This window comes from Zootoca vivipara, chromosome Z (genome assembly GCF_963506605.1).
Source record: "Zootoca vivipara chromosome Z, rZooViv1.1, whole genome shotgun sequence".
NCBI lineage: Eukaryota > Metazoa > Chordata > Lepidosauria > Squamata > Lacertidae > Zootoca > Zootoca vivipara.
The window spans coordinates 2275210-2292556 of NC_083294.1; the positions used below are offsets into that span (position 1 = coordinate 2275210).

At 45.7% G+C, this 17347-nt stretch overlaps 1 protein-coding gene across 2 annotated transcripts in view; it reads right to left on the reverse strand.

Moving 5' to 3' along the window:
- The window catches only part of SH2D3C (SH2 domain containing 3C), a 72014-nt gene that overhangs the window by 50868 nt on the left and 3799 nt on the right, over positions 1-17347 (reverse strand). Inside the window, exon 2 of one of the 2 annotated variants that reach the window (XM_060270587.1) lies at positions 15674-16931. In XM_060270587.1, coding sequence (XP_060126570.1) covers positions 15674-16931 — 1258 coding nt within the window. Of the gene's footprint in view, positions 1-11442; positions 11582-15673; positions 16932-17347 lie in introns of those variants that run through there. The other variant, XM_060270588.1, reaches the window with a different exon arrangement.

The following is a 17347-nucleotide window of genomic DNA, read 5'->3' on the forward strand; positions in this document are numbered from 1 at the left end:
ACTCGGGCACTTAGAGATAGTGAGCAACTGAAAGTGACAGGTTCTTTCATCCCGTTGGCGTAAACTGCTCATACCTGTAAACAGTTGCACTGAAGCAACATTTAGCGTCACTGGTCCCCTAGTGACACATATTTTGACTCAGCATTGGGTGTTTTTTTGTTTTTCCCAGCTTCCCTTGGGAACGGGGAGGAAGCTTGGAGCACAAGGATCTAGATGCACATGTTTCCGCTGCCCCTTCCTGTCCTGCTCGGCCCTCCTCCCATCTGTTTCCCTGAAATGTTCCCAAATGGCGGGAACATGAAGGAACACCTTGCAGGACGGAAAAGGGTGGTTGGTGAAGATGACTGAAAATAACTCACCGGATCTTGGGGTCAGGAGCCAGACAAGGCCTCCACTCACGCTTGCTGGGGCTAAAGGATGGCTCCTCTCAGACCCAGTGCACCTCATCACGGACTAATTTCTTCACAGGGAAGCAGATTACGGCTAAACATCAGGAAGAGCTTCCTTCACAGTAAAAGCTGCTCAGCTGGGGAACAGGCTGCTATGGGTAGTTGAGAGATTTCTTTTACTGGGGTGCTGTGGTTGCAAGATCCCTGGTTTTCATCAGGGGGTGGATTAGATTACAGTACTTCCAAGGCACCTCCTCATTCTATGATAAAGACTAAACTCTGAGATCAAGAGGTGATCTGTTTACGACCGGCAACAAAGGTTGGCACAGTTGTGCCTTTTAAAAACAGCAACCATTGCATCCTTGATCCAGAGCCTCTTGGCCCCGTGCTTTCTAGGCATGGAACAAGCACAAGTGTGGATGAGCATTTATCTTTATGCCCAATACCACTTTTTGCTTTTGATTTGAATGGAGCTGAGCACTCAGATGGAAGCAAGGGATGTCTGTTTCCAGGGAACAGGGAAACACTAGGCACTAAAGCTGCAAAAGCAACTTTTAAAATGAGGTTGAAATTGGAGAGATCCCTGCCCATCAGAAAGCCAAGTGGACACGGACAGTTTGTCAGGCATAAATGCACCTGATGTTTAAATATTAAAGATTGCACCATCTTATCTTTCTTAGAAGATAAATATACCAGTCAGTTTTATGGTTACTACAGCAATAACACCCAGAGCATATCTTCTGACTTTGGGATTCTTAAAATATACATGCCCATGTCTGAGCATAGGATTATAGTTTAGGATGCTGTTGGTGCTGTGGTCTAAACCACTGAGCCTCAGAGGGTCAATGGTTTGAATCCCTGTGACGGTGTGAGCTCCCATTGCTCTGTCCCAGCTCCTGCCAACCTAGCAGTTTGAAAGCACACCAGTGCAAGTAGATAAATAGGTACCGCTGTGGTGGGGAGACAGACGGCGTTTCTGTGCACTCTAGTTTCCGTCATAGTGTCCTGTTGCACCTGAAGTGGTTTAGTCTTGCTGGCCACATGACCCAGAAAGCTGTCTGTGCACAAACACTGGCTCCCTCAGCCTGAAAGCAAGATGAGCGCTGCAGCCCCAGTCACCTTTGACTGGACTTAACCGTCCAGGGGTCCTTTACCTTTTACTTTAGTCTAGGGTAGCCATGTGTCCTTTTGAATTATGGTGCTCTTGAGAGTCCCATGGGTTGCAAGAAGATCAAACCTATCCATTCTGAAGGAAATCAGCCCTGAGTGCTCACTGGATGGACAGATCCTGAAGCTGAGGCTCCAATACACAATGCTGGCTATTGCCCTTCACACTAGCAGCCAAAGGTGCGTATAGTCAAAGCTATGGTTTTCCCAGTAGTGATGTATGGAAGTGAGAGCTGGACCATAAAGAAGGCTGATCGCCGAAGAATTGATGCTTTTGAATTATGGTGCTGGAGGAGACTCTTGAGAGTCCCATGGACTGCTAGAAGATCAAACCTATCCATTCTTAAGGAAATCAGCCCTGAGTGCTCACTGGAAGGACAGATCCTGAAGCTGAGGCTCCAATACTTTGGCCACCTCATGAGAAGAGAAGACTCCCTGGAAAAGACCCTGAGGTTGGGAAAGATTGAGGGCACTAGGAGAAGGGGATGACAGAGGACGAGATGGTTGGACAGTGTTCTCGAAGCTACGAACATGAGTCTGACCAAACTGCGGGAGGCAGTGGAAGACAGGAGTGCCTGGCGTGCTCTGGTCCATGGGGTCACGAAGAGTCGGACATGACTAAACAACAACAACAACAGCCATGTGTCCTATTTTGCAAAGGGCAGTCCTTGGAAAGGCTGTTGAATCAAAATCCATTTTAAGGGGTCAAGAACCAAATAACCGACAGCAGGAGGAGATTTGCCCATCAACCATTGGCATCTGGGGGACAGCACATTCAGCAGGTACTCAGCTCACCTGGTCACAGTCTTCCCCACTACGGTGAGAGGTGTTGTATTCCTATTTAAACTTCCTATACATTACCATATGCACATTATCGCTTCTAATCTAGCTACCTCCTCTGTGGGCAGATTGCCACGCTGCCGAGTCAATGCTTAAGGGCAAGATCTGGAGTGTATACAAAAGCTGCATGGTATCATGTGAGCTTCCTCCCTGTGAACTCTTGACAGTGCACCTATTTGCAAACTTCTCGCACAGAATTAATGTGGGAATGGCATGTTGGGCTTCCCCAGTACACTGTAGTTTCAGAAAGTTGAATGCACAACACAAGCTCACGACAGGACTTTGGGGGGGGGGACATATTGGAGGTGGCTGTGATTGCCACCTTCAAACGGGGTGATTTTCACAGGATTGACTCCAAATACAGGCTTTCTGAAGCACCATTTGGTTTAGAGCCTTCTCTTTCAGAGCCTGCCAGCTGTCTGGTGGGAAATTTGTTTCACACGCTTGCAAGGACAGCAACTGGGGAGAACCATGAGAAAAATTCCAGGGCAGGAGGGAGTGAGGGCTCCAGGCAGGAAATTGGGAGCATGAGAGCAACTGGGGAACAGAATTTAAGATGGTCTTAAGGAACTCCCTGTAAAGGCACGAGGCCCCTCAGCTTGTGAAATGCAACAGTTACATCTTAAGTCCCAGTGAGCCCCCCCCCCGCCCCCGCAACTTGGACTTCCACTCAGTTGCCACAAGGGAAGAATGAAAATACTATAAATAACCCTTTCCGTCTCCTAACTGTAAGCAGATGTCTTTGGCTGTGACTTCATCCTGAGATGAGGCCGGCTTGTGGCAATATTCAGGGAGCCATGCGAATGAATGGCCCGTGGGATTCTTGAATGAAACTAAACTTTCTCTCTCTTTTTTTTTTTTTTGCAGCCGGTCAAAGTGCCTGAGATGAATTCCAGTACAGTACTCTTTTTAGAAGGAGGCTCTACAGCCTGGGAGCACCAAGCTAGCCAAGTTGCTATGGCCCTTCCTGGGCCCTTTTGGAGGCTCTATCAGGTGTGGAGCTGGGCAAGGATGTGAAAGAGTTCTTCCATATTTGAACTGAAGTGGCAGGGAGTGGAGTGGGGTAGAGCCATCAGTTTTAAGTGTGGGAACACCTGGTTAGGGGGGGGAGAGTGTTGGTTTGGGGGGGGAGTGAAAAGAGAGGCTGACTGGGGCTCCTTTGTTTCCCTTCCAAAACAAATTCAACAAGTGAAAGCTGGGGGTGTGTGAACCTAATGTTAAGCTTGCTCAGAGTAGTCCCACTGAAATGAATGGGCATGACTAAAGGCTTGTCCATGCTTCCTTCTGTGCCATGTTTCTAGGTCTGAGCTTTGCAGATCTGCATCCACGCAGGTTTTTTTTGTTTGGTTTCCATCCTGGCTCTTTCGGTAGGGAATTGTTTTACTGCTCATTTGGAGCAAATAGCAATTGGGTTTCCCGCAGACTTCAGTGGTAAAAAAAACCAGCTCAGACATGGAAAGCCCAGACCTGCGTCTAGAAAGCACAGAGCAAAAGTAAATGTGGATGTGTGGATGCATGACTTCGACACGTGGAAGGCATTTTTCAGCTGCGATGAGACTGCCTAAAAGAAGCTGTTTCATTGGAACAATCAGGGAGATGAGTGCATATTTTTTTTCTGTACTGCAGTAAGCTGCCGTGGGTTGACTATGCCACAAAAAGCAGCCTATTGTTGTGTATATAAATTAAATAAATAAAAATAAACCTGCCTTTTAAGAAGTTGTGCATGATCTGCCTGGTTGGAGGTGTAGATTACAACTGCAAGTGGAATGAACCACTGTTTGAAGCTTAGACCTCTTCCTTCTTCTCATATCTAATAACTTGTATGGGGCTTCTGTCCCTCCCTTGAAATTGAGACCTCTCCATCAGGCAGGGTTGTGGCAGAGGTCCCAGCTGAGGGACGACTCCACCTTTAAACCCTGGTGGCTGATCCATAATCAAGCACTCCTGCTTTTACAAAGCATTGCACAACAATTGTTAGGGTAATGCAAGGTCTACTACAGAGCAGAGTAACAATTTTGTCTTACTGAGATAAAAACAACAACTTGTTTATTTGAAAGGGCCCTGTTTTGCTTTAGGACCAGCAAATGCTTAATGAATCTTACAGAAAACAAGGGATGAACTGTAGCTGAGAATCGTAGAGCAATTCTGCCATGCTATAAAGTTCCTAGAGAAATTATCTGCCATAATAACTTCGCAAGAATGGAAGAAACCTCTTGTGAGAAAGTTTTGTGAGAAAGGCTGTGTAGCGATTGCAGTAATTTAGAGACATTTCCTTACAGGAAGCATATTGGGATGGGAGTTTAGAGACGAACCCGAGAGAATCCGAGTGAGAGGGTTGTATGTAGCTGCTAATTGATAACATCACTGTGTTTAGTCTTGTCTTCAAGAATAAGCGATGTTGATGTTGTCTTCGAGACTAAAAGAAAGTGCCTATGTCTAAAAGATTCCCCATATTCCAAGGACATATCCCAATATCGTTGCTGGAGAACAGTCTTTTGTTTTGCCCGTTAAAGATATTTGGAAGAACCTTTTGCAAACATTTCGCTCAGGGATGGGGCACCCATGGCCTTTCACAACTCCTATAATCTCTGACCACTGGCCATGCTGGCTGGGGGTATTCATGCAATCCTTGCAACAACGCTGTAAAGCAGGTTAGCACATTTCAGACAAAAAGGGCAGTATTCAGTGCCACTCATGGACTAACATTTTTTTTAAAAAAATGTGTGTGTCTTTTGATTACAGAGGGTAAACTGGATTTAGCCACGTGGAGGTTTAACTTTCAAGTTTCTCTCTCCCTCCTGCGTCTTTCAAACGGCAACTTACAGACTCTTAGCTCTCTCTTGCCCTTCACAACCAAACTCTTTCTTTCTCTGACTCAGACTCATGTATTTTTTTAAAAGTTTGCAGTACAGAGAGACACATATACAGAGAGATTCTTCAGCCGCTCAGCCGTTGGTGGAAGGGAAACCCCAAACGGTCTTGAGATGAAAAGGTGGGTCAGTTCCCCCAGCCCAGAGTCAGCACATTTCTTTATCAAGCCTTAAGTTTATGGGAGAGGGAAAGGGAGAGGGAGAGGGAGAGGGAGAGGGAGAGGGAGAGGAGAGAGAGAGAGAGAGAGAGAGAGAGAGAGAGAGAGAGAGAGAGAGAGAGAGAGAGAGCGCTGCCCTTAAGGGAGCCAGCAGCACAAACTATCAAAGGAAAAGCACAAATATAGCCCCCTAGAAGGCTGAGAAAGGGCAGGTGGGTGGGCTGAAAGGAGGAGGACAAGGCAGAGAAAGAGGAGCAGGGGAAGGAAAAGGTTAACGTTCCCGTGAGTGATTTTTCAAAATCAAATTACCTGCACTGGGGAGGGGGGTGAACTGGGACTGTGGCACTAGGGAACTGGGCAAGTCAGTGGGCTTTAACTGGAACCAACTGCCAAATACCTGCTATCTGCTGTGGATAAAAAGACTCCTGATCTGGCTCAGAGTCCCCAGAACCAGCTTAAAAAGATAATGCCAACAAGGGCTAGATACTGGAATATAATCAAATCTAGTTCAGCCTTTAACCTCAGAAGTTTATTTATTAATTGACATTTATACCCTGCCCTTCCCAGATAGTTATGCAAACTATAGAGATGTGCACCTATCACCACCCAAAGCCATGGGCAATTAAAAGTGGCTTTGAATTCCACCTGACCATGCCTTTAAAACACTCTCATAACACTATGATGCAGCCATGGCTTCGCCAAAAGAATCCTGGAAACGGTAGATGGTTAAGAATGCTGTGAAGGGTTAGGGCTCTATGAAGGGTCCCCTTAACAAACTACAGTTCCCAGGGCTGGTTTTTCTGCGCTGCTTTATTGGGGGGATACTCTTGTGCCATAGCCCCCCAAAAGACATGTGACAGAACAGCAGCAACAACCTAGAACATTTGTGGTATGAAAAGTTACAGGATTTCAGTAGGAAATGACAGGACATGCACTGATTGGAAATGAAACAAAATAAAAAAAATTCCTTCCAGTAGCACCTTAGAGACCAGCTAAGTTTGTCATTGGTATGAGCTTTTGTGTGCATGCACACTTCTTCAGATACATTCAGGACATTCTATACAAGATCTCAAAGTAGCTGTCTTATTACAAAAGAATTTCAGAAATAGACTGGAAAGAGAAGTTGCTGAACTGCAACTTATTACCAAGCTTAAAACCATGGAGAGGCCTGGTCTGAATAAAGACATTGGATTCTTATCTCATTATACAGTACATGATAAAACTATCTTTAGCCATCTCACCCCTTGCTTTTTCCTGTAAGACCAATTGCAGCCGTTAACAGTCAGTCAATCACCCATTCCTACCATCCTTCTGAGTAACACCCATCCTCTCACTATATATAAGCGTCTGGTGACTTCTGTTTCAGTGTATCTGAAGAAGTGTGCATGCACATGAAAGCTCATACCAATGACAAACTTAGTTGGTCTCTAAGGTGCTACTGGAAGAAATTTTTTTTCTTTTGTTGTGACTACGTCAGACCAACACGGCTACCTACCTGTGATTGGAAATGGAGCAGTCTGTCAACCCCCAAACCTCTGCGTGCGCAAGCACAAAAGTAGGATCAATCTAGCACAATACACTAGCGCAAAACCATCACAAATACACAACAGAAGGACATCTGGAGGTTTCATTAAATTGAGACCGTTTAGTAAAACCCTCTTTCGCCTTTCTACCAACCATCTTCAGAAACATTCTGCTGCTCTGATCCTGCTACAGCTTCCTACATGTGCTGTGGCTGAAGAACTATTGAGCTACACATTACACACAAGTGTGCGCAGCAAAACTCCCACAGTCCCCTTCCTTCGAGGAACAGTTGACTTAGAGCTGAGAAGAGGTGCTGGCGTGGGAAGAATGAGTGCTGAACCCTTTTGCTTAATGCTTTCCCCTTCTGCCATCTTTCTGCTGCAGCTCCCCCTCCCTCCACTGAAGTACAATACCTGTGTTTACCTTCACAGGGTTCCAAATGTTGTGTTTGCAATTATTCATGTAGTTCAGTTCTCAATTAAACCACAAGCTGAGCGTCAGCTCTTCATATCCAATATGGAAATAAATAACAATACTGGCCTACTTTACAGAGAGGGCTGTTGTAAAGACTACTACTGAGACAAGATAAGGATGAAGTTATTGGGTCACTGGGGAGAAATATACCATGAGTTGACTCCAGGTTTAGGGTTGTAGCAAATGTGAATCCTATTCAGAGTAGATCCCCAGAAGTTAATGGACATGACGAGTATTGGATACAGTGCCAAATTGTACTTAGCATAGATCCACTGAAACCAATGGGATTTAAGGTAATAATGAAAAGGTCTTAGATAGGAGTGAGAGTAGTTTAGTCAGTACAGCATGAGACCCTTAATCTCAGAGTTGTGGGTTTGAACCCCACATTGGGCAAAAGATTCCAGCATTGCAGGAGGTTCAACTAGACCCTCATGGTCCCATCCAACTCTACAATTCATGATTCATCCACATGTAAATTTTAAATGTACAGTATTGCACTTTATGGTGACACTGCAGCTTTGCACAGATCCTACCTGATGATGATGGTGTGAAGATAAGATGGCTAAGGAGGAAACAGTATACCTCCTTTCAGGGCAGGGGCTTAGTTTAACTTAGTGATTTTCTGCCCCTGTTTCTGGGACCCAGGTGGCGCTGTGGGTTAAACCACAGAGCCTAGGGCTTGCCAATCAGAAGGTCGGCAGTTCGAATCCCCACGATGGGGTGAGCTCCCATTGCTCGGTCCCAGCTCCTGCCAACCTAGCAGTTCGAAAGCACATCAAAGTGCAAGTAGATAAATAGGGACCGCTCCGGCGGGAAGGTAAACGGTGTTTCCATGCGCTGCTCTGGTTCGCCAGAAGCAGCTTTGTCATGCTGGCTACATGACCCGGAAGCTGCCTGCGGACAAACGCTGGCTCCCTCGGCCTGTAGAGCGAGATGAGCGCCGCAACCCCAGAGTCGGACATGACTGGACCTGATGTTCAGGGGCACCTTTACCTTTACACCCCTGTTTCTAGGAAGTCTGCACTTCCTCAAAAACTTAGTGGAGAATCTAAACCAGAAGACTGATAATGGTAGGAAGATGACACCATAGGCGCCAGCTCCCTGGGGCCCTGGATGCCCAAGCACCCACACATTTCGATGCCAGGGCCATACACGCTGCATGGCACCCACAGCCCTGGGCACCCACAGTCGTGGGGCCAAGTTGGCACTCCTGGATACCACAGAAACTAGGCAACACTCTCCACTACTCAACCTTACTTAGCAGGGTGAGTTTGGATGTCCTTAAGGTGCCACAAAAAAACCAAAGAGCCACTCCCACCTGGCCCAGCGTGAACTGAGAATCCAATAAGAACTACAGATCTAACAGCTTCCTGAGCCCAGTGGTTGTAATATATATTTGGGAGGAAAACTCAGCTATATGGTGTTAACGTGCAAAATCCTACATGGAACTATCAGTCGTGGGAACATTGCTCAGTTATGCACGCTGCTCACTGACATCAGCCCAACACGCAGCTAAAACTGGTGTGCAAAAGATTAGCTGACTCACGAATGCACCCCACTCCATCTTTCATTGCTTTATTACTCAGCAGCTTGACGACTCCAATGTACAAACTGTCTCGGCTGGAAAAAGAAATGGCTGTGAGCCAGTGAAATGTTAGCTGCATGACAGGAGTCCTCTTGGAGTGAGTGGGTGGATGAAGTTAGTTGCTGCTACCTAAGGTCCCAATGCTTTTCATGGGACTTAGATGTGGCGAATTTCATCTGGATTGCATTAGAATTCTACCTGTGGTGATTGATCCACAATGACTTAGCACACACATAAGTCACTTAATGCTACATATTTAACAGTTACATTTAGGCATGACCCAAGCTGGATCTAGACCATGGGTAGGCAAACTAAGGCCCGGGGGCCAGATCTGGCCAAATCGCCTTCTAAATCCGGCCTGCGGATGGTTCGGGAATGAGTAGAATGTGTCCTTTTATTTAAAATGCATCTCTGGGTTATTTGTGGGGCATAGGAATTCATTCACCCCCCCCCCCAAATATATAATCCAGCCCCCCAGAAGGTCTGAGGGACAATGGACCGGCCCCCTGCTGAAAAAGTTTGCTGACCCCTGATCTAGACACATGAAAGAAGCATTTCAGTTACGGTAAATGCGTTGTAAATTTAAACAGGGAAATCTGGAAGGGAAAGATGGGACTCCACAGTGCCATCTGGTGGCACAGTGTTCTATCGCATATACAACACATATAAATCACTACGATATCTGCTTTTGTTTCTGATGTTTTTGATCTGTTTTATGGTTCTCGTTTGTAGGCTGTCTTGGAAATCTAGATTAATAAAATTATGTTGTTTTTTAAATTGCTTTTTCTTTACCAATCTAGCCAAGTCCCCAGATTACGACCAAAGCCCAATTTGGGATGCTCAAAAGGACCAACAACATGTCTACAACATCACCTTTTAAGGTCTATTTTCAGTGAGATTCAAAAGTTCGGTGATATACAAAAGTTTATACCCAGTACAAAGTATATTTTTATAATACACCAGAATAAAATAAATACTTTAAAAATCTAATCTAACAGGGAACAAGAACAAAGAGGGGGGAGAAAAGAGAGAGAGAGAGAAAGAAAAGGAAATGGGAAAAGATTTTTTAAAAAATATTTCCGATTCTGGCTGTCAGCTAAATACAGTATTTACCCATTAACATTCAGCTACTCTATTTTTTATAAGCCAATATTTTTTTCCAATCTTCAAATCCAAGTTCATTTTCTCTTTCACATGAGAAGACCAAAATAAATTTCCAATTCTTAATAAATGTCAATAATGGTTTTTATCTAATTAAACATGTTAACTTTGCCATTTCAGCTGAAATACAGTAGTTTTCTCAACCATTCCTCCATAATAGGTAGAGCTGTATCTATCCATCTTTGTGTATATCTACACATAACTTTTTGAAGAATCTAGATTTGCATCTCGTCCAGCTATTAGACACCCATCCCATCCAAGCGTTGTAAGAAAAACATTATCCACACATATCCCAAGATTAAGGAAGGGCAGAAGAGGAACCCATAAATCTCTCGTACAATGTGGTGCCTTCATTTAGGGTGGACTTGTTCCCACTCTGCTAGTTTTGCCAAACCAAGACCTTTGACCTCCAGATTGAGAAGTATATCTACACCAAATCCCTTTGCAATTCCTCTTTCTCTCAACCATTGCCACTTTTCTACCCTGAGAGCAAAGTTAAGTGTGGGCATTAATATTCTACAAACGCCTCTGGCAAAGTAGACTTTTGCCAGATCAGTCTCGAGTATGCCAAAAAACTTTCTTGTCCTTCCTGATACAGCTGAAAAGCGGAGGCAGTCTATATAAATAGGGACAGGCGGAAGCTCACTGGTACAGCAGCCCACATACTTTGCATGCAGACAGTCCCAAATTCAGTCCGTGGCCTCTGCAGAAGAGACCCCTGTTGGAAACTTCAGACAGCTGTTGCAACCCGGAGTAGAACAGAAGACGATATTGAACTAGGTGGGACAATGGTCTGACTCGGGTTATATCCCTGGCTTTAAACACAGCTAGGTTGCTCTTTTGTCCAGAGTGAAGCTGAATTATGGGGAAATGCATAAAAATGCTGTGATTCATTTAAAAAAAAATAACAAAAACAGGCTAGATATGGGCTGCAACTAACATTGTATATATACTTCTTCTTGAGCCAGCGGTGGGAGCACACTGGATGCAGGGCAAACAGGAACACACACTAGGTCACTAAGGGGGATGCTAGCTACATAGATCGGTGGCAACCAGAGCACATGCTTTACATGCCCAATATGCCCTGAATCCCCAGCATCTCTGGGTAGGACTAGGAAAGGCCCTTTTCTGCTAGAAATGCTGGAGGGATTCTGCCGGTCCGTATGGACAATGACAAGTGAAGGAGGTCTATAAGGCAGCTTCCTATGTTCCTATGTTCCAACTCCCTCTTCCTTCTCAGGATGGCTGCCCAAAGGGCCGCTGGTCTTGCTTACCTGGTGTGATATCGCCTGCCCACTTCTGTCATTGTCTGTCCTGTGCTGTGCTTTTCTCCCTCACTGTCCTGACTTCTGCACAGCTTTCTCAGCCGCTCCAGCCTCTCGCTCTGCCGGCAGTGAACTTGTGGAAGTGTGAACAGGAGTCCCTCCCTCTTAGTCTCTGTCTCTCCTCCCCAAAGCCCATGTCCTTCCTTCCTCCCTCCCTCCCTGGAATGCAGAGCCAAGCAGAGGCCTGAGAACTGAGAGAAATTCCTCTTCATTAGCACACTTCTGGCATCTGCAGCCTGCGTGGAGGCTTTTCCATAACATGAACCGCCTGAGAAAACAAACCTCAAACTGTCTGTCTCTCTGTATGTATATTTGAGAGAACTGTTGGGAAGGGGGATGTTATGATAGTTTGCTGCAGGACAGGAGCAAATTAAAAAGTAATGGGTGTTGAGTTGGGGGTCCCTGCATCTCTTGCCCCTTCCCACCCCTTTTAGACACACAGACACACACACAAACTTTGCACAGTTAAATTTAAGCTTGTGCAATTAAAATATATCAAAGCACTCTGGCATAACTAGGGATGCAAGAAGGCATAAATTTCCATTCATATTTGCTGCACATGCCATTGTTTCTGTTTCTGCTGCAGTTTGGCTTCTGACAAAAAACTACGTTATTCGTCTCCCTGTTCACTATGGTGAATTTTTACATAATTGATTGCATAATTAACTATGTTATAACTACATTATTCCACACTATTCATTTCACTGCAAAGGAAACATAATGCAAATGGAGTAATTGACCGGCATATCATTATGACGACAGAAAACAGTGACTATGGATCATATTCACTGGACTAATTTCCTTCCAGACTTGGGACAAATAATTTCCACTCCTCTTTCTGTCAAAATCCCCCGACGACCCTATCCATGATAAATCGTTTGGTGTGTTGTTGTTTTTTTAAAAAAATACTTTTTCTGGTTATGAATGGGATGGAGAAATGAACTCAAAATGCTGGATAATAATTGATTGGTGGAGAGGCATACAAACATTCATGCAAACAAATCAGGAAAAATTACCATAATCTTCCTCCTCATCAAATTTATTACCTCCCTTGACCTGCTGGTCCCAGGGAAGATTACAACAACTTAAAATTCAAAATTAAGAACAATTAAAACATAATTACAATTACAGGAATAGGGCCGTCCCTGAAAGCGCACATCTCAGATCCAAACACCAGGGTAAAGAGGTGTGTGTTCAGTATTCACAGGAAGCTGTATTGTGAAGAAGACAGACATATCTCTCACACCGGGAATTCCACCTACCCACCCCCAGACTTCCGAGGGGGGTGGTCTTAAAACCTGGGAGAAACTGCAGGGAAGGAGGCAGTCTTTCAGGTATTTGGGGGCTTGGTCATTTAGGGCTTTAAGCACCAACAGGAGCACCGTAAATTGGGCATGGAACTCAATTGGCAGCCAATGCAGCTGTTTTAGAACGGGGTTCTATGGGTTCTAAAGGCAACTGAAGCCAATAATCGATTCTAGCCACTGCATTTTAGATCGAAGTTTCTGAGTCGTGCTCAAGGACAGCCCCATGCAGAATGCACTGCAACAACCCCACCTGAAAGTTACTATAGCATGGAGTACTAAAGGCTTGGTGAAAGAGCAGACATCATATGACCTCTGCACAAACCTTGTGCAAAATGAACACTCACTAAGCACATACCGCGAAGGAGTCCGGACACACCATTGTCACACGCCTGCCTCTTACAGTCAGTTATGTAGAAAATAAGAACCATCCAGAAATCACACAGAATAAGCTTGGCCCCTGAATCTCCACTGAACAACATTTGTGATTCCCAGCTCATGGTAAGCACTACAGATGCACTCACAACTCTAGCTTCAGGGTGCACGGTCCATATTTGTCTCATAATCTGACATCTGGGCATGAATGATAAGAAATCCACATTCTACACACTACCAAAAATATTGTCTCTGTTGTTTTACACACCACCACAGAATCTGTTTTGATGAAGGGCAGTTTGAAATAAATAAAAGCCAGCCCTATGTACCCACAATAGAGGATTGGAGAATGTTAATGGTAGAATATATGCAGCTAGCAAAAATGACAGGCATAATGAGAGGGCAGATGAAACAAAATGTCTGTAGGGAATGGGAGGTATTTGAAGAATATTTAAAAAATAATAATGTAATAAGAACTCCATTGGCAAATGTAGACTGAGCCTGACTAATTATCACATGAAAAAACAACAAATAGGATAGAGACTATGAATAAAATAAGGAAAAAGGTAACTAAGATAAATAACTGTGCGGAAGTACCCAGTTAATATATAATGCAACAAGTATAATTGGAGGTCAAAAGAAAGTAGAAATAATGTAAATAGTAGAAAGAGAAATGTGTTTGTATTAGTATGGGTGTTTGAATTTGTATGTTTTGTGATTGTATCTGTGTATGTATGTTTACTTTACTTTTTTCTTATCTTTTCCTTTTTTCCTTGATTGCTTTTTTGTAAATCTTCATTTTAATCGTTTTAATCAATAAAGACTTTATTTTAAAAAATAAATAAAAGCCAGCCCTGATGTTAACCCTGTTTCCATCATGTAGGGACACACAGGTATAAGCATTGGTCTGCCCAGTTTAGCACCGTCAACACTGATTGCCAGCAGTAATCCAGGGTTTCAGCTGGGGCATCTCCCAGCCCTGCGTCAGGGATTGAACCTGGCAGCTTTCACAGGCAAAACACGTTCTCTGCTACTGAGCTATGTCCCTTACCCATCTTTTATGAGCACTTTCATCTATACCAGCCAATTCTCACACAAATATATGTCATTGATATCTGGAGTGATTGGCTCCTAATCAATACCTTTCCCCCAGTTTTATATTCTACTTCCAGTTTCTGCCACTTAGTTCCAGAGCAGGCTCAGCCATTAAGCGGATTGAGGAGGCTGCCACAGGCAGCTGAAACCCCCCAGGGCGGCAGCCCCACACGCACTTCCACCTGCACCAACACCGACACAGAAGTGGCTCCAGTATGGGTTGAAATATTTCAGAGTGCTCAGGATCTCTTGCAATTTCGGTGAGATCTTGCCCAAAATTGGTGCCACTGTGCCGCTTCTCCACTAGTGACAGACGTGCATGTACGGGCAGGGGACCCATTCCCTGGGGTTTTTTTTTATAACAAAAGAGGTTTGGGTGCCTCCTTCCCAATCACCTTCCAACCCCCCTGAGGCAGTTTTCCAATATCAGAGCTGGCCTGAAAGGAAAACGTCTGAGGTGATGGATGGGAAGGGAAGGAAGGTGGGGAAGAGGTTCAGCTTTCCTCACCTGTGCCCACTTTTGAGAAGAAAAAATTACTGCCACCCCATGCTTTAAACATGTACAGGGCAAAAATTGTAACAACAAACATGGCAGCTCCCATCTTAAGTAATGTTCTGTCCCCGAGAGCATGCAATGAAGGTGTGCTAATGTGGACACACATGCTAAGATCTAATCTACTGCATCCTCATATTGCAACAGTGCCCACTTCTAAAGCCAGAAAAAAGATATGCAAAAACTAGGCCCCTTCCCTATTATCTGAGTGTATGATGAGCTTTCAAACAGCACTTTCTGCCTTTGGAGGTTACCTGCCTCTATTTTGCCCCACAACAGGGCTAGCCAAGGTAGTGCCCCCTAGGCGTTTTTGGGCTACGACTCCCATAATCCTGTTATTGGCCATGCTGGCTGAGGCTGATGAGAGACAGAAGCCAGTCACATCTGGAAGGAGCCACTTTGGCAGCTCCTATCCAAGAGAAATAGGGGACCCAGGTGGCGCTGTGGTTAAACCACTGAGCCTAGGGCTTGCTGATCAGAAGGTTGGCGGTTCGAATCCCTGTGACGGGGTGAGCTCCCGTTGCTTGGTCCCAGCTCCTGCCAACCTAGCAGTTCGAAAGCACATCCAAGTGCAAGTAGATAAATAGGAACCGCTACAGCAGGAAGGTAAATGGCATTTCCGTGTGCTGCTCTGGTTTGCCAGAAGCGGCTTTGTCATGCTGGCCACATGACCTGGAAGCTATACACCGGCTCCCTCGGCCAATAATGCGAGATGAGCGCACAACCCCAGTGTCAGTCACGATTGGTCAGGGGTCCCTTTACCTTTACCTATCCAAGAGAAATACAAGCTGTTCACACCAACACTGTTCCTTGAATGCAGTTCTTCAGCCACAGATTATTTCTTTTGCCTTACCTCTCGTCTAAGTATTCTTGAAGGGTTTCCTCTCCAGGCGCTCGCCCTCCAGACAGGATAGGTTCTTTGGGAGCTTCCATAATGGCATGGCCCTTGGCAGCTTTTCGAGGGACCTGAACAGAATCCTGCTCACACCTCACTGATTCCTCTTTGGGCTGCCTCCTTGAGCACCCAGAGTTGGCTCTCGGCAAGGTCCCCATGTGGCTGTACATATCGCATGAGCAGGCATACGGGGACGGGCTTTTTGGCACAATATTCAAGTCGTCCTGCACAGTTTCAGAGGTGAGCTTCCTGGGCACGTGGGGAGAGTCCTGCTTGTTCCTCTTTGTCTTCTCTTTGGGTCCCTCAGGAGTCTGCCTGGGCTCAAGAAAGGAGTCTGAGGTGTTGATTGAGACAGCCTGCCTCATGGTTTGGGAGCTGTGTTTGGGTTCAGATGGGGGCATTTTTGCTTTCTGCTCTGCGTCCTCAGCTATCATGGGAGCATCTTTTCCGGGGGAAGGTGCCACAGCTATCAAGCTGGGCTCTGGGGCGGTGGGTGGCTCAGCCTCCTGAGGGGCCCCTTTGCCTTTGGCCTTTTCCTTCAACTTTCCAGAACTGCTTCGTGGAAGGGTCCCCACATGGCTGGACATATCGCATGAGCGGGCATGTGGCGATGGGCTTTTGGGTGCAGGATTCAAGTCGTCCTGCGCTCTCTTGAAGGAGGACTTCCCAGGCACATGAATAGAGTCCTCCTTTCTCCTCACTGTTTTCTTTGGGGGTCCTGCAGCAGAAACCTGCCTGTGCTCTGGAAAAGAGTTTGAGGAGTTGAGCAAGGTGATGGGCCTCACATATTGGATGTGGACCTGACTCTGGTCGGCTTTGGATGGAGGCAATTTTTGCTTCTGCTTTGCTTCCTTAGCCACGATAGGAGAGTTTTTGTGGGGAAAAGATGGCAGGCCGGTTTGTGACCCTGCATCTTGATCCTTCTCCTTTGGTGTGCCTTTGTCTTTGGCCTTAGCCTTCGACTTCCTGGAGCTGCCCCTTGGCATGGTCCCCATGTGGCTGTACATGTCGCATGACCGAGCGTAAGGGGACGGACTTTTGGGAACAGTGTTCAAGTCGTCCTGCGTGCTTTCAATGGTGGTTGCCAAGAAGCCATTTGAGGACAGGAGCCCCCCTCCGGGGGCCTGTGGAGCGCTGGGAGCAACAGAGACACGCCGCAAGGTGAACGTCCGTGGAATGTTACTCAGGCTCCCAAATCCTTTAAACCTAAATAATTCTGGGAGAAAGCAAAACAAGGTGATGGTTGGTGGTTTTGAGAGGACACATTCCAGAAGATTCTGTATTACAGTAGTTAGTGCCAGTGAGAATATCAAACTAGGATTGAGGTTTGGAAGATCCACGTTCAAAGTTCCCTAGGTCACCTTGGACCAGATTAGGACCTGGGAGACCCAAGTCCATGTCATAGCAACGTAGGAAGCAAATGACATAGGAAACTGCCTTATACTGAGTCAGACCATTGGGGGTTTGTCTGGGTCAGTATTGTCTACACTGACTGTCAGCAGCTCCCCAGGGATTCAGGAAGGGGCAGAGCTGGCCCAGCCATTTGGCAGGGTGAGGCAGCCCCCCAGACATGGGCATAGCCAGGATTAGGGGGGTGTCGTGTCAGGGGAGCAGGCTTTATGTTAGGGGGCC